Source organism: Rhea americana, unplaced genomic scaffold (assembly GCF_003343005.1).
Source record: "Rhea americana isolate MKP2758 unplaced genomic scaffold, rheAme1 scaffold_151, whole genome shotgun sequence".
Classification (NCBI taxonomy): Eukaryota; Metazoa; Chordata; class Aves; order Rheiformes; family Rheidae; genus Rhea; species Rhea americana.
Genome location: NW_028185606.1, coordinates 1,940,408 through 1,962,709, shown reverse-complemented (window position 1 = coordinate 1,962,709; position 22,302 = coordinate 1,940,408). Strand labels below are relative to the sequence as shown.

The following is a 22,302-nucleotide window of genomic DNA, read 5'->3' as shown; positions in this document are numbered from 1 at the left end:
CCAGTCAGTTGACTGGACTCCAGTAAGAATCCTCCTTTTTACAGCACTGGGGATGTGAGTGTAAAAGGTAGCAAAGGGAAAAAATGTTAAAATAAAGATACTTAAAATCACCATTAGAAAACCCACGCTACAACCAGCATATCATTTTCCAGCTCTAGCATTTTCTCTTCAGTATCCTTGAGAAATGTAACCTTAACTGGGACTTACAAAAAGCTCTTAGACATTCTTTGGTTTCATAAAAAGCAGAACTATAAAAAAAAAAATGCATCAAAACAGGGCTCATTGCGGTTACTGCACAATGTTTCCCTGTTATCTTCTCTGCCCTCTCTGTGGAGTTTCTTACTGCAGCAATCTGGCCAGCTACAGATGCAAGAGGTTATTTCTGTGCATAGGTGAAGACATAAGATCTAGTGCTCCAAACTTACTCTTTTTACCTCTCCACACTAGATTTAGTGAAATGCCTAAAGAGCATCTTTAAAAAATATGGAATAATATAAGACTCTGCCTCTTTTAAAAACCCTTCTCCAGCAGGTAATCTCCTCAGGTCCACACTGCCAGATCTAAAAGCGAGGTGCTGAAGTAATTAAGACTGTTAACATTAAACTACTTTCCCTGAATGCAAACATGGCAGACAAACCCGGACTGCCAGACTAACCACCTCTGAGCTGTGCTACACAGGACCGAATCACCTCTTCCAGGAAAGTTCCTGGCAGAAACCTTTAATCTCAGGGCAACATGTTCAGTGCCTTTTACCCACGAAGCGTGACATGCTACCTTGGCTCTCCTGGTCTCGCAGCCTAAGCAGCACCATGGGGATGTGGCCTCAGCACTGGCTTGGACCCTTGCAACTAACCAGAGGCTCCCCAAATAATCCAGTTAAGCTACTGGCTTGCAACAGGTACAAGCAGATACAGTATTTTATCCTTCAAATGCTTCGTAGTTCTCTCTCTGTCCTCACCAAGCTCCAGCCAGGTCTTTAGTGCATATTTTATGGAAAAGAAGCATTGAGGTCCTTTAGTACGCTGCCTCTTCAAATGCGTGAGTCTGCTTTTGGTATAGCTGTCTGCCAGTGCTGGATCTGCCCAGAAATCAAACTTTAAACCACCTTAAAGGAGCAGGGGGGGAAATGGGGCACAAGTTGCAATACAGATTATTTTACACAGAAAACAACCTTTTAGCAGTAAGTTCAAAGTTAACTGAGGAATTCTACTCTGTGAACAGAGCTTACAGCGATCAAGTCACATTACTAAAAGCACTGTTTCTATCTTATATGCAATACACAATTCCAGTAGGACCCAAAGTCCCAAAACAGCAATAGTTGCCTGGCTAGCTGATCCCCTTCCCAGAATATATAAGGGGCTTGAAATCTCTTTTTCATTACTATCTCATTCAAGTTTCCCATGACTACTGCCCATGAGGTGTAGAGAGTCTTTGCATCAGACATGAGCTGGAAAACTACTTTATTTCTTCTTGCTCTACTTTCTTTATTCAATTACTTCTTTACTGAGTGACATGTACCAAAACCACACATTTGAACTATACAACCTCTCTCTCAAAATACAAAAGAAAAAACCAAAAAATTAAATTATAATAAAGCATCTCTAGAGTTCCTATAATACATACTATAATACAGGCCCATCTTTAACTAGTAAGTTTGTCTTAAAGCTACTCATCATGCTGATAATCTTTATTTATATTTGCACTAGGTATAGTTTTATTTTGGATCATCACATAGTTTATTGTGGTGTATCTGTTATCTGCCTTTTGAAAGTCTACAGATTTCCTGAGCAAAAGATGTCTAATAAGCATAGAGAAATCCAAAGACTAGGACCATATCACCAAGGTGAGGCAGTCCCACCTCTGTCACACCTCAACACAAATGCATGCAGAACTGAGAATCTGTTTGTATGATGCAATGAAGAAGAGTGAGAAGAATCACTCAAAACAAGAGTCAAATAAGTTACTTCTTACAACCCTCATTGTAAGACAATTAAGAAAGGCACGGCATCAGATTTCCAGGAACAGGGGCTGAAGTCCATGCAACTCAGACATTTGACCAGTATATCCAGCCTTTTCTGGACTTCATGTTCCTGCTACTAGCTTTCACATTGCAATCCTGAATACCACTGTAAGCTCAAAAAACATTTAACGGTGTTCAGAACTTGCTCATAATTCTAAGGTCTAAGATGTGTATGTGTTTTACAAGTTCCAAGATTAGGGAACCTGCATTACAGAGCTTTTAAAAAAAGGCCAATAATAAAAGTTCTGAAAGATGCTGTGCATTAGACACAAGTCAGTCAGATCCCTATCAAAAAATCAAAACCCCTAACTTTTTGACCATGTCAGTGGTCCAAAAGGGCAAGAATGACACTTAAACAGCAGAAACTCCCCTTGGCAGCAAGGATCCTGAGAAGGCACGTTTCTGAACATAGCTGAAATCATCTTGGGTCAGTAACGACTATTTGTCACCGCAACAAGTGTGAGAAGCAGCTACTGGCCCAAACCCAGAATCTGGAAACACACGGACAGGCTTATAGCTCCCACCAGGCTCTTAAACAACACTTTGCCACGAGTGCGCTCAAGACCTAGGATACAACTTCCAAGTTCAGCTTGTGTGAGCTGTGTGAACACTGGGTGGAATACGCAAATAATGTTAGGTTACACGCACCTGACATTTTCCTTCTCAAAACACAGTACAACTCCACCCCAGGGGCACAAAAAGCACGGAGATCTTAACATAGAAAGTAGTAACCAGTGGACTTACAGTGCAACACATAGGACGCAATATTCCTCCTCCAAACAAGACTTTGCAGAAAGCTGTTTTCTGAAAATTTCCATGAGATCTTTAAAAAGCCATAAATTTTTCTCCCGCATTGTTTCTAAACTTCCTAACATTTCTATAGTGTTTTTTTTTTTTTTTTTGGGGGGGGGGGTTGTTTTTAATAAAACCAGTGGAAATGCTTTAAATTTCATGGCTGTTTCTAACACCTCAAGTGGAATTTTAAACTTCAGAATTGTTTTATCAGGCTCCTGTTGTGACAAACACAGTATCGCTGCTTGCAGACTATGCGATTCTCAGTGAAGTGTTCTTCCTCTGAGAAATGCAGAGCTAATGACAAGAAATAACATAGCTCTGGCACTACTTCGCTTTGTTTCTCCAAGTTGTATAAAACAGAGCACAACTGCATCACATTTCTAGTCTATGAGAGAAAAGGGCAAATGCAATTATATTGGAATTATCCGCAGACACGAGAAAACCTGAACTACTAGAACTATATGTTTCACAACAGGCCGACAAAGCCAACCTCTTTTCCAGAGTCCATTAATCATATCTAAGAGACAAGGAGCAAGAGCAACTGAGAGGCAATGGAAATTTTTAGAGCAGAAAGTGAATTAACATTTACACCTAATCTGTTAAAACACATGTTTTTACAGTTCATTATTGAACCTTCTACAAATAAATAGTTGGGTAACAGGTTTCAAATTCAGATGTAAAAGGTATCTTCTCATGAGGGCCAAAGGATCAAACTCAGCTGTGCTGAACATGTTCATGATAGCAATATATTAGACAGACTCATCAGAAGTAAGGCTGCCCCAGGAACACAAACTCCATCAGTTTGTCATTTGCTGCCTGAGCAAAGCACTTACAGGCCAGCTCCATGCCAAGAGGGAAGACAGCATGGATGCAGTAGGAAGCAACTAGGCAGAGGGTATGCGATACAACTGTGTTAATCACAGAATGGTAAGGTTGGAAGGGACCTCTGGAGATCATCTGGTCCAACCCTCAGCACAGCCCATACGGGGACTGAACCTGTGACCTTGCCGTTAGCAGCACCAAGCTCTAACCAACTGGAAAAACAACTTTGCTTTAAAAAACAACAAATACACTCCTACTAAATGCTATTTTCTCTTGCACCCTTACCTCCAGAAACAACAAAAAATTGATGCATTTTGCCCACGTTTGATGTATGTTGCCTTGAGCAACATACAGCATCAAGATCACTTTCACCCTTTTTCTCTCCAGCTCACAAAGAACTGGAACTCTACTTCTGTCTTTGAGCCTGGGAAAAAGGCAGGGAAGGGATCATTCTCAGCATGACATTACCCTGGTGAAAATATCTTCCACATCCTCCATGCAAATCCTTTATCTATTTTGCAGAAAGGTTACTGCTTTTGCTCAAATCTTATGGCCGGGCTGACTGAGATTTGAGGAGGTCAAATGGTTGCCCGAAGTTGCTCATCTTGCATGGTAGCCTAGGACCTGCTGGCTCCCTGTTGTTCTGTCAACTACATAATATTGCCGTCTTGGTGCTCACGACCAAGTTTAAATTGTCATCTGCTCTTCAGCAAGTCCCTCTTGGCAAAATGAGAAGAAAATGCAGATAGTTCTCTTCTATGCCAACCAGTAAAGAATCAGAGAATTTAACTCGCACAGTGGCAAGAACATCCCAAACCACTAGTGTGTGTAGTTCTCTGTCCCTGCTAAGCATTAGAAAAAAAGAGGAGGGGGGGAAGAGGGATAATGTTTGGTTTCTAAATAGAGCCTATTTTTGAGAATCCCATAACATTTACAGACCTTAATTAAGCTCTACATTACTTCTGCAATCAAACAAGCGTAATTATTTCTGTTTTCATAGAAAGCTATTGAAATTCCCATGGACAAGGAGCCTTCACCAATTTATCTACAGTGATTAAACAAAACAATTTCAGAACGGATGACATAAGGCAAAGCAACCCTACTGTGTAACCATTCAGCTCACACAAAGGAGGGCAGGAAGATGTCTGGTACGTTAATGGCACACTTTGGGATCAGGGATATTTGAATCATTTTAAGCCAGACTCAGATCCTCCTATCCCAGCACATATGCCATCACACAGGTGAGCAGTGTGAAGGACAGGCCCAATAGTGTAGAACAGAATATGATTTGAATAAATACGCAATGCTTTTATCACATTAATCTGCCCAAATCCCAGGAATAAGAAATACATTGCAGTAGTTTTCTCATATTTCCTGATTGGATTCTGTATTTCATGTGACAAAAAAAAAAGTTGGATTTTTTTTTCCTATTTTACAACAAATGGAAGCTAAGTTGTAACGCCTCTTCTTCCATCACACCTTTGACAAATCAGTGCACCAGTAACGGACTTTATTTAAGGTTTTCTTAACTAATGGAAGCTGCAACAGAGTATAGGAAAACTCAAAATCCTGAGAGATGCTGAAAAGAATCAAGCATTTCCACATACGATAATCAAATACAACCACTCAGCTACTTTTTATTGCCACGGTGCACGCAAACTACAGATCATACAGACGTCAAAGTACAAATGCTGATGACCTACGATTCCTTTTACACTCAATATCTAAAGATAAAATGCAGTATGATACTAATGATGCACATGATACTAATAATGTAATGTTTAGAATGTAATAAACATTCTAAAATAGCTTTGCAGTTTTTCTTGCAACACAGGATGGCATCAGAATTTAAACTTCACTTTAAAAGCAACACTGTGAATCACGTGGGACACTGAGGGAGTAGATACATGTATTAGCACAATGCCTGATACAACCTTAGCTTTGCTCTGCAGACACTGCTGTAACACACAATAAAAATCAGTCAAATAGCAAGAACCATTTACTGCTGTAGATAAGTATAGCAAGGGAAACAAAAACTCCTTGCATGTTTAACCAACAAAACACTGGTCTAGCTGAGTTCATCACATTCACCTCTGAATGAACGAAGGATTTCCCCGACCAAAGGATTCACGGGCTGTATTACAGATACGTCACAGACAATTGGTATCGGACCTTTTGAACTGCAAGCACAGAGCACCAGGTATTTTCCAAGGGAAACAACTGCTACTCTCCCCACATCCTCCTCCAATACCAAGTCTGACTGCAGCTAGCTGCACAGCGAAGAGCCACACTTACTTCCTGAGTACTGCTTTGGACGTGGAGGAATTCTGGCTCCTGTCATCTGCACAGCTTGAGGTCTCCAGGTTTCCATACCTAAAGAATAAGATGGGTGTTTAGAGCAACCTTGACTGAATAAGAAATAAAGCCCAAATAACCTAAGTCTTATACAATTATGACAAGCAATTAAAAAAATGTTTTTAGCTCAAACTACAAACGTGTAACCTCACAGTTGGGGAATGAACTTGAAGATTTTAGTAATTTTTTCTTCCTGAATGAAGGAGAGCGAGGCAGCATCTTCAAATCTAAACTGTCTGTTTATATGAAATAGAGTCCTCTCAGCCTGCACACAGGAGGAACCGGAAGAGCTTCTTTGCTCACAGCTCCAACAGGCTGTCAGTTTTCACTCCATCCTTTCCCAGAGTGATTTTCCAGTATGCAATGAGGCTGAACAAATCCCTTCCTCCTCCTCAGTTTGTTTTGCTAGAATTTGTCATTCCTTCCAACTCCAGGTGTTCTTTCAAACAAAGCCATCTAGGTGGCAAATGCCAGCTTTTGCCAACACTACTGACACAACTGATGTGAGTGGAAACAGTCTGCAGCAGTGTCAAAATACTTTGGGAAAGAGGTAACCATAGGCACAACTCCAACAATGCAGAGAAAACTCTTACCTACCTATGCAACTCATGTGCCTTGAAGGGAGGATTACGCACTGGTGTTGTCAATGGGAGTGCCCATTGTTTCACACACAGTTCCACAGAGAATTTAATGGCTCTTTACAGCCAGCTTTAATGAAGGAGGACAACTACTCCTAGTCCAGAATAAGATAAGCTGATTTTACACATTTCTGTGTGCTTGACTAATTTTGTTCGTCAGGCACCTGCAGTTAATTAGAATAGAGAGAACACGGCAAGTGCACATACTGTGTCTTTAAGCTGCTTGTTTGTGCTATATTGGAGCAGGTAATATAAAGAAAATATCGTGGGCTGTTTGTTTGTATACAGAAGGTTCATGGCAGAACCATAACAGATTCATCCAAAACATTTCAAAGGACAGAAGTAAGCAGTGGTAGCTGTATGCTTTCCTAAGGTATTAGCCTACAACTTTATATACGAATCACAGATCTGTCAAGAAAGTTAACTAGTGTAATTGAATTCAATCCCATTTTCTCCAGAAGATCTGCCAGGTAAGTAGTATGTTTTAGCACCACCACCCACAACCTTCATATTAACATTTTGCCCTACCATGGTTCACTTCATCTCACAACTTTACAGTACTAAAAGAAAAAAAAAATATATATATATATAAAAAAAACACATGCACACTTTTAAGTTTCAACAACCTTCCAAACAAGGGTTTAAAGGTGGACTATTCCTTTATGGATAGAGAAATGCACAGAGGGGCACAGAGATGAATAGTTTGCATTACTGTAGAGTTACCTCTGCACACAAAGCAAACCCAAACTAAGCTAGTAATCCACACGACAGAAGTGGCATAGCCACAGTTTTAAGGAGTCAGTTCAGCCTTATTTAACCTTGAAAATACCATGGTAAGACCACTTGTGTTATCTGAGACAGCTCACTGAAAACTAGGTCTGGCATCTCTATGTTGCACAGAGACATAACAAAAACAATAGCTTGTTACCACAAGTCTGTCCCAAAGCTGAGAACAAAATCACACCTGCCTGACCGCATGGCTTGGCCTGCCCAACACACTGCTGCAACTCAGTAAGGGCTCTTGTGTCAGCAGTGGAGATTTCTGAAATCTCAGCATTTTATTTAATCACTCTGAAAGGAAAAATAAATAAATAAAAGGCACAAGACTAATAAAATCCTGCAGACTATTATGTTTTTAAGGGATGAAATTTTTCTCAGACTAAAATGATACTGCTCACTCTACAGGACTACAGAAGTACGAGAAGAGAATTTAAGTTCTTAAAATTGAAAGGCTCTTAAAATATTGAGGTACAAACAGCACAACCAATTTCACTGTTGTGATTTCCCAGATCTAATCTAAACATACAAAGAGAAATACGTCTACTTAGACTGACAATGGGGTAAAAATATAGTTCTAAACCCACTGAATAACACCTTAATCTCTCAGTGGTCGCACTGAATCAGCAGTAGCATTCACAGAGCAAGTTGTTACTCGGTACAAGAATGGCTGTCAATCTCGCTGTGAACTTTTTTGGAGCATCAACAGCATCTGCGCTTTCTGCTATGTTCTCCCAAGCAGTTTCACACCCTACCCATGCTCCTTTCATTGAGATCAGCACTATTGAAGCTGTAAAATTGAACAGATACCTGCTTTCCAACTCTCTGCTACACCTGAATCCACCTTAGTCCTCTCTAGCCCTTTTCAGCTCAGTCATACCCTCAACACTTATTATTAGTATTTGCAATTCAAAATTAATAGAGCTAACTACTTGAGGTCATTCCTAGTGCTTTATTACAAGGATAAAATAAATTGCCGAAGCCTTAGGAACAGGCATACTTCCAAACACCTCAGTGAACTCCATCATGCTGCTAAGCTGGTGCATAAAATTCAATCTGTTTTCATTTATTTTAAATCTATTGGTTTCAATAGCTGCTCTTGCTTTTACCAGGCCTATATATTGTCCTGAATCTCCCACACAGGATAATACTTGGTAATGGACAGCCTCATCTTAACAAAAGATACAAGAGTGAAGAGAAAGTTTTAAAGGAGTATACTGACACCTTCCTTGTGGTGATCTCCCAGGACAGAATTAAGACATGCTGCTGATTAAATATACACCCTGCACGCGATGATGGCTGCTCCTCTCCTCTGGCTAAAGGGAGAAGATTTCACACTCACTGCCGTCTGCTAAATAACCCGAAGAAAATAAATTTTCACCAATACAAAAGACACTTCCCCCCTCCCCAAGAGAGATATGCAAGGAAAGCTTCTGTTTTTGAATAACAATTAGAATTTTATATTCATCTTTCATAACTTGCCATCAGTTCTTATAGCAAGACTTATTGAGATGACTCATGGTATCATTGTGTTCCAGTATTCTGTGAAATAGAAGATAGATATTTGCAGAATGTTGAGTATTTGCATTTAAATCCCACTAGAGATACACATGCTGATTTTTGTGACACAAATCAATAAAACAGCAATAAAAGCAGGCAATTTTCTGTACCAAAGCTGAGGAGCATGTAACACTTCACTACACTGCCAAACCTCGGTCTCTCTCTGAGCGAGCTTTGCATGAACAACAGGACATTAAACATGGGTTAGGAGGAGTTAATGATATATCTGATGTAAAGAACAGCATTACTGCCGGTGTCCACAGTTCTGCTCTCACCAGAGCCTGGACAAAGAGCCATTCACTCAACAGCCTGTAGGAATGCTTTGCATACAAAAAGAGACACGCAAAACAGAAGGATCCGGCAGTCCCCAGAACTTTTCAGCCTTGCTTGGCGTTTGGGAAGTTATGGACTCCAATCAAAGGAGCTCACTAGCAAATGAGACCAGAATGTAATGGGCAGTCCTGAATATTTAAATACTGAAAAACAGAGTAGAAAACATACTCCTGCATTTCTGTCAAGGGAAGGGAAGAAGAGGGAAGAAAAGCGCCCTTTAAACTAGTAGGAAATAATAAGGAAAGGTGGTTCCCCACAGAAGTCCCAAACAACACCCTTATTTAGGGTTTGACAGCCTGCAAGTGTCAAAACAAGCAGTAAATAACTGGAAGAATAGATAACCAGTAAGAATCATAAGGTGTTTTGAATTATAAACACATAGCATCACTGAAATGAAACCACAACCGAGACAAGTTAGTTGGTATAGAGGAAAACAACAGAGGAAGAAGAGATGCCATAGCAACAGAAATGGGCAAAATGCCATACAGAGTTATGGTCCTAAAATCTGTGGCTCTGCTGCTGAAGAACCCAATCTTGAGCACCTCCTAAAACACAAAGGACATGATCTGAATATTCCTGCCTAGGGAAGCTCTAGAGATCGCCACAGACTGCTAAAGTCGGGGAAGAGATAAAACAAAGAGCAGCTCAGACCATCCCTCATGCGAATGGTGCAGGAGAAATGGCACCTACACCCTGGAGAAAGCTGCACGCAGTGGATCTCCTCACGCTAAGTTTCAGCATGGGTTGGCTGAGTACAAACTGTGGGAAGAAACCACAGAATCCAGACCAGTAAGAACAGAAATGGCAAAAGCAGGTGCTCTGCGACATGGAGATTTTTCTTCATTCTTTCTCATAGACTTCACTGATCTTTTTTGCCCTCTTCCCCAGAACAGCACAAGTATCATAAGACTCTTTCCAGCTTTTGCAGAGCCTTCAGTTTCTGCTTGCTCCCTTACTCTTTCCTACCCTGCCCATTTCCAACTCAAACTCATCCCTTCAACATTCCCTTTCCTTTTACTTTTCTCTCCGTTTAACCTCTATTAAGCAACGCTCCAGCAACAGAAAAGAACTGAAAACATAGAACGAATTCCTTTTTTGTCATCTATGATCATGCTGTTTCAACTTTTCTAGCTCTAGCTCTTCCTTCAAACAGTACCAATTCTCTTCTCTGTGGACTCCTTCAGCTAGGGACTGGTAGCTACTTCATGTGCTACTGTGCCAAGCACAGTGTGGCTCCTGGTTTGCCTTCAGGCACTATTCTAAGAAACATGACTACTGCAACTAAATAAAATATGCAACAGAGGAAATCGGCTTATTTCTGCTCTTACCTGTAGAGTTAAATATCTTTAGCTTCTCTTAAATTTGTGAATATTTAATTCCACAGCAAACCCAGTAACGTTGGGGATACCAAAGGATCTCTGCGGACGCTTCATGCAAGGGCAACCATCTGCCCTATTACATTCGTAAATCCAGTGCAAGGAGGTGTTCACCTCCTTCTGGCTTTGCCCATTTCCTTTCTGCAAGAGTTTCTATCTAACATTCCAACATCAAAATGCTGAAATAAACCTTTTTCCTTTTGATTTCCCTAGCCATTTCTCCCAAACAGAAAATAACAGAATTTATAGTGTTAAAGACTTGGCAGATTTTCAAAGCTGTCTAGTGCATTTAGATGCCAAACTTCCATGAATACTAAAGGGATGTGGATGCCCAATTATCCTTAAATAGCTTTGAAAATACAAGCTTTTTTCTTTTCACTTTTCAACTTACTAGCCTAAGCTCAAGAATGCATTTATTTTGACTAAGCTTTAGCCCGATTGTGTTTAGTTTCACTTCTCCTCCATGTTAAAAGAAAATCTGTATAGAACCAAAATAATAAATAGGGCTCCAGGCTCTGATTTAATAGAGAGCAAAAACTTAATTTGAATTCATTAATAAAGAACAGATTTATTTGCAATCTCCAAGAAAGGCTAAAAGTTGCTCTGAGAGCAAGTAACACAATCTCAGTATACTAAAGACAGAAATATAAAGACAGCATATTAAAGAAATTTAGCTTAACAATTTACACCTTTTCATATGCCTTGACACTTTCTGCAACTCCACGCACCACAGTGGATGTAATGCAGGGCAGAATCCACCTTTAGAGGATTTTCTCCTCACCCAATTGGTTTGCACATTTCTGTGATGACAGTACTAGCACAGGACGTGGGAGTTAAAAACACCGCAAGTACTAGCACCATGCAACTGCGTGATTCCTGCTGAGAAATAACTCAAACCAGGTGCGTTTCGCTTTGCTCTCCCTATATAACATGAAGAGGATTAAAGGCTGCACAAGTCACAGGCACCTCCCCTTAGCCCACTCTACCAGACAGGGAGAGAGAAAACCACTAACTCAGCTACAGCCTCACAGCAACTGAGAATTACAGCATCCAGCCTCAAAAGGCCTCCCTGAACTACGGACGGCTGTAAAACCTCACACATTGCAGGGCACAATATTACCCCTTATTTTATCAGAACAAGGGATATATGGTTTTCCCCTAGAAGATTTCACAAAATCTTACACAGTGCAGACTCATTTAATGAAAGTACACATTATTCTGAATTATTCACAGGTGAATAATAGTTCCCCCTTTTTTCCTCCAACCTAATACATCACTGTTGCTTCAGCACGGCATCTGCTTTTTCTATTGTCTCTGCCACTAAGGCAAAAATATTTCACTTTTCATGGTCAGAAATGAATGGTTCATGCCCCCAAATTCAGTTGATGTTTGCACTACATGGCACGGGACACTACACAGACCAAATTTAACACCGCGCATGCCCCCATGCTTAGGGCACAAAACATCCAGATTACCCAGATACGCTCTTTCTTTTCTCTCTGATCAGAACGTGCGTGCACCTAACGCACATATGCAGGCAATGCAGCAGCGCTCCACAGCGAGCTGCATAGCCACAGTTAATCCAATGTATCCTGAACGCACCAGACTTGAGAGCTACCCAGCACAAGGGCTACCCAGCTTCCACTTACGCATTTCTATCTGAAAAATTCTGACAACACACACGTTCCCACAAATAGAAGTAATAGCAAAATCGTGTTTGCTGTTTTAAGTAGCAAATCACTTTCTACTTCACTGGAAAAGAAAGTACAAACCTTTATAAGATAGAGATTATGCAGTTACACCCACTTTAGTCTCTGCAATGTTACTAAGTCTCATTAACAAGGAAATTGCAAAAACAGACTCTTCCCGACTTATTCTACTCCACTGTAGAGATGTAAATTGAGCTGGTCACAATTCAATTACTAACCATTTCTCTTTCTACTTTTTTCTTTATAGTGGCTGCTTTTCTTCTCAAGTCCATATCCCACAGCTGCACATAAATCATTCCAACTTCTGCAACTTAAGTTTCATCTAAACTTCGTTCCAAGCCATAAAATTCTAGATCATCCGTGATACTTGAAAAGCCAAGAGAAACATCCATGGATTCTTAAATGTTACACTCCTAAGATTTGTGAGGGAGGAAGGAAGCAGTGACCTCCTAGGATTTCCTGGGTATTCTATCATTTATTATAAAAAGCTAGGGATAACTCTGACAAGGTCAGGCAGCCTACGTGCCCTTCCTCTAAAGGATACAGCATAACTTGCTCTGAGAGGTACGTCAGCCAGAGAGATCAGAACTGAGCTTAGAAAGGTAAACTGTCTTCTAGGAGACCTTCCCTTATAATATCTTGCCCTTTTTGGCTATTTGCACCTCTTTAAAGCAGCATCTGCAGAGGAGAGCAGGGCCAATTTCCTTACAGATGGGCACACTCCTGACTTGCTGCTATTCTGAACAACCTAACAACCTAACCTGCCCTGACACATTGCTATAGTGCAATTAGCACATTCGTTTGGATCAAAATTGCAATATCTGCATTTCCCTCACTCTCCTACATTCTCAAAAGCAATCACGGGGGGATCTCCATCCTTAAAGCAGAGCTTCTATAGTGCTAGTGCGCTACACAAACCCCTAATGCAGCAGGAACTCAACCTTTTCAGGCCCAGAAGACTGCAAAGGACACACAGCAGTGCACAGAACTGAGTCTTTCTTGGATCCTTCCCCTCAATCAGCAACCAACACAGCTGGGAATAACACAGGCCCCATTTTTCATAGGAGGATATCAATTTTCCTGTTATCTGTCTGAATACTCAAACAAAATCCATCACAAAGCACCTGTGCACAAATTTCAAAGGCAACTAAGAAGCAAGTCCTGTCTGCTCAATTTCTTTTCAGTTAATGCTTTCTTCTGTTTTTACTCCTCTGACGTATGCCTGGGAAAATTTAGGGAAGATTGGATCAGACTCAGAAATTAGACCTGCCATTTCTTTTATGCTGCAATCTAATTTTAACATTACAGATTAATTCCTAGATATGAAAGTATTAAAAACTTAACTGCAGATTTAACTGAGCTAAATTGCACCAAATACACAATTTACAGCTACTCACTGCATGAAACTGGCATTTTCACAGGAGCCCAAAGAGGACAGGTGTCTCATGCCCAGTGATTCTCGGAGTCTAAGTAATTACTTTCTTCAGGCTGTCTTAAAAATCGCATCGTTAATGCCTATATTTAAAAAGCAATATACAAGTGGAAACTGCAGAATATGACATGTGAATTTTACGATGATCCTGATTTTTTTTTCTCCTCTCAATTTCTTCATCTTTAAGTATCTGATTTTATAATCTCAGTGTTCTACTAATCTTGTAGGTTTCTATTTTTAGTTTTTTATGATGCTTTTTCCTAGAGGAAAGTGCAGGGGAAAACAGAACCATTATCAGAACTTTAGTGAAGAAGCAAGATTCCCAAAATACTCTTTCAAACTGCAGCCTGTTTGAACATTTGAGTTTGAACATTTTAATGGCTAGCAATGAAACGCAACAGAACAAGCAAAACTATTAGTAGGCTAAATGACTGAAGGATGGACTGCTGTTACAACAGATTACCCCTTTGACCCCAACCGTGAGTTTAAAATTCTTCCATCTTCAATTGCATGGAGATTATTTAATTATTTCAGTAGTCACTAAAGGGCTGAATTGACAATTCCGGAGACTGATACTCCCTATTAAATGACTGTAGGAAAAGGACGGGCGGTTACAACCCAGCTCCGGAGCCGACAGCCACTTAACATGCCTCGACTCAGCCAGACCTCCAGCAGCGGTCGGCGCTTGGCTGCTTGCCCACAACTGCCCAGAGCGCCAAACCCTGGCGGGCGACGGGACTGAAACAGGGCCTCACACCCGCACATGAAATAATCACCTTGCCCTTGCAAGCATCCAACATTCCACCAGAGTGCCCTGCACAGAAGCACACAGGAGGACAAAATGGGGCCAGCAGACCAATAGCTGTGAGAGCCCTTTCCAGGAGCTTGGCACTGACCAAGGAGCCCTTTCCTTAAGGACCTGAGGTAGCCTCCTAGGACCAAGATTTCTTTTTCCCCCAAACCCTTACATGCCCAGCATGCAACCCAGGTTAATAAGAGATTCTAGACTTGCCTGTCAGATTCATGTATATCATGCGAATTATGTAAGTGCAATATAGGAATTGCTCTTTTTAATCTCCTGAGGACAATGAAAAACACCAGCTATAGACATGTAAAACCCAGATCAAACTCCAAGTCACTGTGAGGCAAGACTTGCATTCGCTTTGCCTTAGTACACTCCTAAGTTTCTGCACAAGTCTATTCCTCTCGTGCTTTGTCTATATTACCTTTTGACATTAGGTGGTCTTCAGGGTGGGTTCTCTTGCAAATTCTTTTAAGCATGTTTCTAATATGATTTGCAAAATGAGGTCACAGTCTCAGTTGGGACATTTATTGGCATTATTGAAGTACCTCAGTAACAACAAGAGAAATAAAAATGAAAACTCCTAAAATCAGGACTTTGTTGGACAGCACTGGAAACATACCAAAAAAAGACACTTTCTGGGTATTTAAACATGTTATATGAATGCACTTTAAAACAAAATAAAAGGTTACCTGAGGTTTACACAAGAGCCTTTAATTGAAAAGACGAGTCTGTATCATCAAGTTTAGAGCCATCTTTGATTGATTTGGATTATCTGAGCCACTCTCAAGTTCTCATTATGTAAAAAAATTCCTCCAGATATAAAACCAAATAATAAAGGAGAATCCAAAAAGACATGAAAGAGTAGTCTGGGAACTCACAGACATAAAGCAACAAAACTGCTCTGCTGTGAAAGTAATAGTTAAAGTACCCATTCTGGGCAAAAGCGTCATTGGAAATGATTGGGTATTATTGCTTTTATGCATGCAAATCTTTTTTGTAAAGTTCCTTCTGCAAAATATGTATCTTTTTACAAAAAGTAATTAAAATACATCATACAGAATCATTAGTGGCTGAAAGTGACAATGTATGTGTAAACAACGATTAATTTCTGTGAATTTGCAGCTCTTCAGCAATTCACACGCTTACAGAGCAAAAGTTTCCCAAGAAATGCTGTCACTTTGAGAGTCATCTTGGCTTTAAGTTGCTGTAATCAACATCAGCTTGGTGCCCTTTTCTATTTCCTCCCGAAAGATATGCATGCCCAAAATAAAGAATCAAACATTCAGGTTTCAGAAAGAATTACTCATTCAAAAAAATAATCCCTCAGCATTTTCAATTCCCTGTAAGTATGCCTTGTCAGAGTTGGTATGGACTGAGAAGTAATATTCACAGGAGTAAATCTAACTGCACAGTCTGCTCCCCAGGATAGCTTCTCTTTCCTCATCTGACATCTTACCTGGCTGTGAAGTTCTCATAGTTACTCCACTCGAGCAACTACAGTTGTTATTACAACCACAGCAGGCTTGGCAGCTAAGCATTTCAACATCATTATTAATTGAGTCACACAGCATTCCTATGAGGCAAATAGTATTATACTCCTTTGCAGATATGAAAGAGAAGCATAGACAGCTTAAATATGCCTTGTTCCATATTTGCCTAGTGGAAGAGAAAAAATTAAAACCTAGGATTTCTAATGCTAGCCCTCTACTTTAAGTACTATACACCAGACTAACTATTTCTGTATATCACTTGATTTTGAAAACACAATAGATAATGTACTTCCCAAATGAGATCACCTCAGACCTAGCTGTGTCTCAGTCAGAATTTAAGGTCAGCAAACTACCATTGCATCTTCTAAGCATTCATACAGATAGAGCAGATGCAATTTAAGAGTCTTACCATAAAAGCCGTTCTTACAACACTAAGCGGTTCTTATGCTGTCCATAAGAATTTATGACTGCATGTTCACGTTCAGTAATAGTAGGAGATGGTGCGGTTTTGCTTAGGTTTGTGCAGTCCCTGTTTCAAATCAGCAAATCCCAAATAGGAGAATTAGGTCTGAAAATACTAGTATCCAGCAACATACAGGAACACCGATAGCATACAGGAATACCGATAGCCTGAAATCTACGCTAGGTATGACTTTGTCGCACATGCATTCCATTTTTGGGATGAAATAGCTACATTAATTTCTTTGTGCTGGTCCCAGTTTGGTTCCTAGCAGCCAGATGCAGCCCACTTTTCCAATATGGTGACTATGTTTTAATAAGAGTTGTGATGTGAGCAGAAGACATTTATTGACTTTATATTTATGCCGAAAGCTCAGTTTCCAGAATTCTTGTTATCTGTCTGTTGGGTTATTGAGGTCATGTCTGTTGAAATTAATGGAAGAAACTCCCAATAACTGCCTACCCCTATCAAGTAAAAAAGGCTCAGTTTCCACTACCTACTGACTCTTACCTGTCAAGGAGAAGTTCCAGTACTTCCTTAGTAGAAGCAAATCCCCTGTATGTTGACAGAAAGATACTGATGTAGGTAAAATCATTATCCCCAAAAGCTGTCAGAAGGTTCTCCACAAGTTTCTCCAAAGTTCCAGCTTTTATCGTCCTGATCTTACATGTTTCATATTGGCTGACAGTATGTCCTGGAGGTAATTGGTCCCCTTCAACCTACAAAGTTAAAACAGAAACACAAAATTACAAGGAAGCCAGACCCCTCATGCAGCTATCACACTGAAACACAGATTAAACTCTGTCTTTTCACAGAGTTCTTTCCTAGTTCACAGGTCCTCCTTACTTACTAAATTATTTTGTCAATTTTGTCTCTCCAAAAGCAAACGCTGTATCAAATAATTATGATTTTAAAGTAAGTTTACCCTTCTTTAAAATACTTCTCTGATACACTCCACAACATATTTTAGATTCTTACTGCTATCAAGTCATCTTGTAATCCCACAGTGTGTTATTATGTAAAAGAAAGTTCATCATCCCACAAAGAGAATTAGGTTGCTAGAGGAAACAATATTGGTAATTCACTGTCTCATTTAATTTTTGATTATACTGATCATAGCTTTTGTGTCAGAACACTTGCAATTCCTCTGGTGAAGATGCCAGTCTTGGGTTGAATGTACAAAGTCTAAGGTCATGAGCACATCTGGTCATGAAACATTTCACAGTATGTTTTGCAAGGAGGCTGTCATAGACATACTGCAGATCTGGCATTGTAATCTTTCAGTTTCCCTCTAGCCCCCTCTCAATTTCCATTTGGGTACAACCTTTGATGACAGATCTTAGGTTTGGTGGATAACTGGGATAGAGTTGCGCTTTTTGTCCTCCCCAGCATTTGGTTTTACTGCTTACAGGCAACTGAAATAACTATAAACATTACATTAAATTATGTCATTGTCTAAAGCACAATTCAGAAAATAATGCTTGTGACTACTTTAAATACTTTATTTCCTAAGTGTGTGTGATAAAAAGCCTTTAGAAGAGCAATATAAAGAAATATATCAATTGCAATCTAACATTGCCTTTTCAGTTGCCTATCTGGTGGGGGGGGGGGGGGGGGGGGGGGGGGGGGGGGAGAAGGAGAGGGGAGGTCAAGACCAGTAGCATAAAAATGGCCAGTGTGATGGTCAGTGGGAACCAAATTGACTGAAGCACCTTCTGCTTGAGGAAAATAAGCTGTGATGCACTTGCTCTATTACCCTGACAGCAATGAAATGCTTGATTATTATTTAACACATGCAACACTAACACCAATAAACTTCCAAGAATAAAAATAAGTCATTTTCCTTAAGGGAAAAAAAAAAAAAAAAAAAAAAAAAAGGTTTGAGCCTGCCTAGCACCCACAACTGGAAAGAAAAAGCCAATTAAAAATCCCCAACAGGATGTACATAAATCCTTGGAAGGTTTTCTGAATGAATGAAAGAGCTTTTCAAAGTATAAAGTTACTTTTATTCACACATATTGGGTTCACTAAAATGCTTCAGAAAGCATTTTAAGGCAGGCCTTACATGTATCGAGAATTAACTGGATTATGCAAAGGAAAACTTGGGCCATCATGAAATATTCCTCAAGAGTGAAAAAAAATTCCTAAATCTTTCTAAGCTACACTGAATATATCAGTAGAAAAATATTGCAGGAAATAAACTTGTCCTGGCCAGGAACAGACAACACAGTCTAGTCTGGTCTTTGCATCATCAATTCTCCTGCAATCTCGAAATAAAACTGGAGTGCATCCCATTTCCATTGCAGCATTATTCCACAGCAGAGTTCCTCCTGCACATACGCACTCACAGCGAGCTTTCAACTGTGTTGATGCTCTTTCTGAATCACAACCTCCCCTTCCTGCGTAAGCGCTTCTGGTGTATCATGATATACAGACAGTAATGAGATATCATTAGGTCAGATTTCCCACGTAAGCCTCACAGTAATAATTTATGATTTAATAACTCCTCTCAGTTTTGAATTTTGAGCCAGTATTCATAGAAGTGCTGGACTATCAACACTAGATTGAGAGACTCCTTAAGTAATAATACAATCCATATTTTGGATTTCTTCATGGTTTCTTGACCACGTCTCAAGCTCATCTGAACAAATATCTCCAGAAGTGAATGTTGAGTTCAGCCACAAGGCCCAACTGATCAAAGTTTTACTCCAGAAATTGCCTAATAATGTGGGAGTTAGAAATAACAAAGCTAATAATATTCCAAATGTTTGCACCATGGTACTGGACTTAGTAGAAAGTGAAAGAAAAAAATATTAATAACCTTTTTAGTCACTGTATTGGGCAAACAGGCTACACACAAAGAAAAAAGAACCTAATTCATAAAGTAATTGATAACTCATCCACTTCACACTTGTATCACTACCTTCGATTGTTTTTAAACCACTTATAATAGAAATTTTTTCTTCTCTTAGAGAATATAAACATCGTTAATATTAGTTTAAAGCTCTGTAATTCTTGCACAAGGACACCTCGTCCTTATTTAACAATGTACAAACCCAGGTATAATATTATAATACCACTGGCTGTTTGCATGAAGAACAGACTAGGCAGGGACATAAAGGGTGGCAAGTAATAGATTCCACACCTCTAAACATCATGGCAAATTATTATTTATTTCTATCAGTATCCCAACGTTCTGGACTTTCCAACCAAAAAAGAGGCCAGGCACCGCTTTTTTGGTAGAAAAGTAGCCTCTGTGTCTGTAGAAAGCCCTGAAATAGCCTGGAGCATCTTGTGTGATCAAGACACAAGGAACCCTCAACAGATCATAAAGAATGGACACAGTAAGTAAGCAGAGGAGCGAGAAATCATATAGCCCAATCTCAGGCATTTCATGTCAAGTTTAATAAGGCACTGAAAGCAGCTTTCAGAGAGTTACACGATGTCCTGGACAGGAAAAGCAGTCTGGCTGAAACCGAGGCCTTCACTTCACTTGCGGAGGTTTGGTTTAAGCCAGGTGAGGTCCCCAGTCTAGCTCACCACCTGGCCAGCGTGGGAGAATAGAAGCTGTGACACGAGCAGGAAGGCGATTTCTGGAAGCACAGCAACTTGACGTCAGTTCAAACCGACCACGAAATTACAGACTGGGTAACTTTATCTCGTGCCATGAACTGATTAGTACATTTTTGAAAGCAGACCAGGCAATGCACATTATTGCACCCAAACCTGCCGTTACACACACCAGTACAATCCCACAGGAATTAATGACATTACACAAGACTAACTTTCAAAGCTTTGTCCTGCAGACAGCAGTCCTGGCTGTTTTAAAAGTATGTAATTTGTTACATACCCAATTTAAAGATGTAGCTACAATAATATATAGTAAAACCACAAGAAAAATCTCCACACAAACTTTTTCCTAAGCAAAGCTTGGAAAAAACAGGAAAAAAAAAAGAATTTTATTGCTGACTTTTCATGTTATAAAATAAACTCTTGAAAATAACGAGTTATATAACACAGCCTCTTTCAATACAGAGAAGAAAATCTGCGTCACTGTATTTAACAATATGATTTTCTACACAGTCAATTCCCTCCCCTCCCCCAACATATTAAATTAAGGCCATATTCTACTTTCACTGTGTATAAAAACTCTCATCCCCAATGTGATGTGCCAGACAAGGGAAGAATGTGCTTCTGAGATTAATACATGCATAAAACTTTCCTTTAATTGCAGTTTCATCAAGACATCACACTGGAAGGATGTTTAAAAAAACAAACAAACAAACAAAAAGAACACACCCAAACCCTGAAAAACAAACTCAGTTTGTCAGCAAAACATTAAACTGCTAGAAATCATTTGAAGAGACTTTTAGAGATTGTTTGTATTATTTTTGCAATTCTGCCTGTAAGTTTAAAAGGAAAAGGACTTGGCAGACGAGTTCAATAACAGACTTTCAGAATAAGACACTGTGGGCTGAGCTTGCATGCTAACAGGAAACTGCTCAATCTGGATTTAATCAAGAGGCCATCTCTTCACTGACATAACCACGCTAACCAAAGGCAAAAGTTTGCATGCTTGCTTGCTTTTGTGTCGACTCTCTGCTTAGAGCAATACTGCATGCATTGCTATTAAAAGATGCTCCTAAAGCTCTTTGACAAGTTTTGACAGTGCTACACAGTGATCACTATTACGTGGTGCCAGTTAAAGCCACCAGAAGTTACATGTTGTTTTGTGCGCGAATAACAACAACAATAAAGTCTATAAAATGCCAATCTCACCTTGACTTCTTTCAGGCAAAGAATTTTGCCCTTGAAATCTGTGAGCACAACTGATGAGCAAACAGCTTCCTATAAGATAAGCAGCATCTTTCAAAAGCAAAAGTAGAAAGAATAAACTGAGGTATACTCTTTCAGTTCATTTCTTATTCTGTGCACATACTGATCCAGGTGTAATTCCAACATCTTTGCTAATCCTTTGCTACGTGGTACATTCACAGGAGCACAAAGCCGTACTCAGGTAAAAAGTTCTTGCTGAACACACAAGAACTCCATTTAGAGTAAAAACCATTGGGTTAAAAGCGTCCTTCAAACACAAACCGACTCCAAGAACAGCTGCAAATGCCCTCAGAGATGCCTGGTACCCAGTGATCTCTAATTTGGTTCCAAGATGGTTACAATTAAGGGCTTGACCTTGTAATCACCATCACACAGGCTAGCTCATGAACCCACACAGAACCTCACTGACTCACCAAAGCTTTGTGAAAGTACAAAATATCCATATGCACCATTGCAGGATGAGGACAAAGATAAAAGTAACAGCCTAACAGCCAGTAGACATCATCTTTCTGCAGTAGTCACTAACACAGGGCTTAAGTAAGCAGGTATTAAGTTATAAGCATCTTGCTACTGGCACAGTTTGTTGCTAGGTGTGTAAAAAGCAGCAGGCCGTTATGAATCTGGTGACGCACCATATGCGACCTTTGATACCACAATCCTATCTCCCCACCAGCCCTCCTTTGCAAGAGCTGGCTAAGGTGTCCTGATTCCTTGCTATTTTGTCTACCAACAGAGAGAAAGCGAGAGCAGCTCCTCCCAATCCCCCAAAGTTGCCAGGGATTTCACTTAAGCAGCCAAAATGCAGCTCTCATGAGCCAAGGGCACCAGTGCCACCTCCCAACTTTCAACAGCATTAGAGATGGCACTCTCCCATCACTTCCTTAGTTAATAATA

General features: G+C 40.0%; 1 protein-coding gene across 4 annotated transcripts in view; it reads right to left on the bottom strand.

Moving 5' to 3' along the window:
• The window catches only part of RGL1 (ral guanine nucleotide dissociation stimulator like 1), a 78,590-nt gene that overhangs the window by 33,117 nt on the left and 23,171 nt on the right, over positions 1-22,302 (bottom strand). For 3 of the 4 annotated variants that reach the window (XM_085299676.1, XM_085299680.1, XM_085299677.1), the window contains exons 3-4: positions 17,083-17,291; positions 5,933-6,010 (exon numbers count right to left, since the gene is read on the bottom strand). In XM_085299676.1, the coding sequence (XP_085155802.1) occupies positions 5,933-6,010; positions 17,083-17,291 (287 nt within the window). The remainder of the gene's footprint in view (positions 1-5,932; positions 6,011-17,082; positions 17,292-22,302) is intronic. The other variant, XM_085299678.1, reaches the window with a different exon arrangement.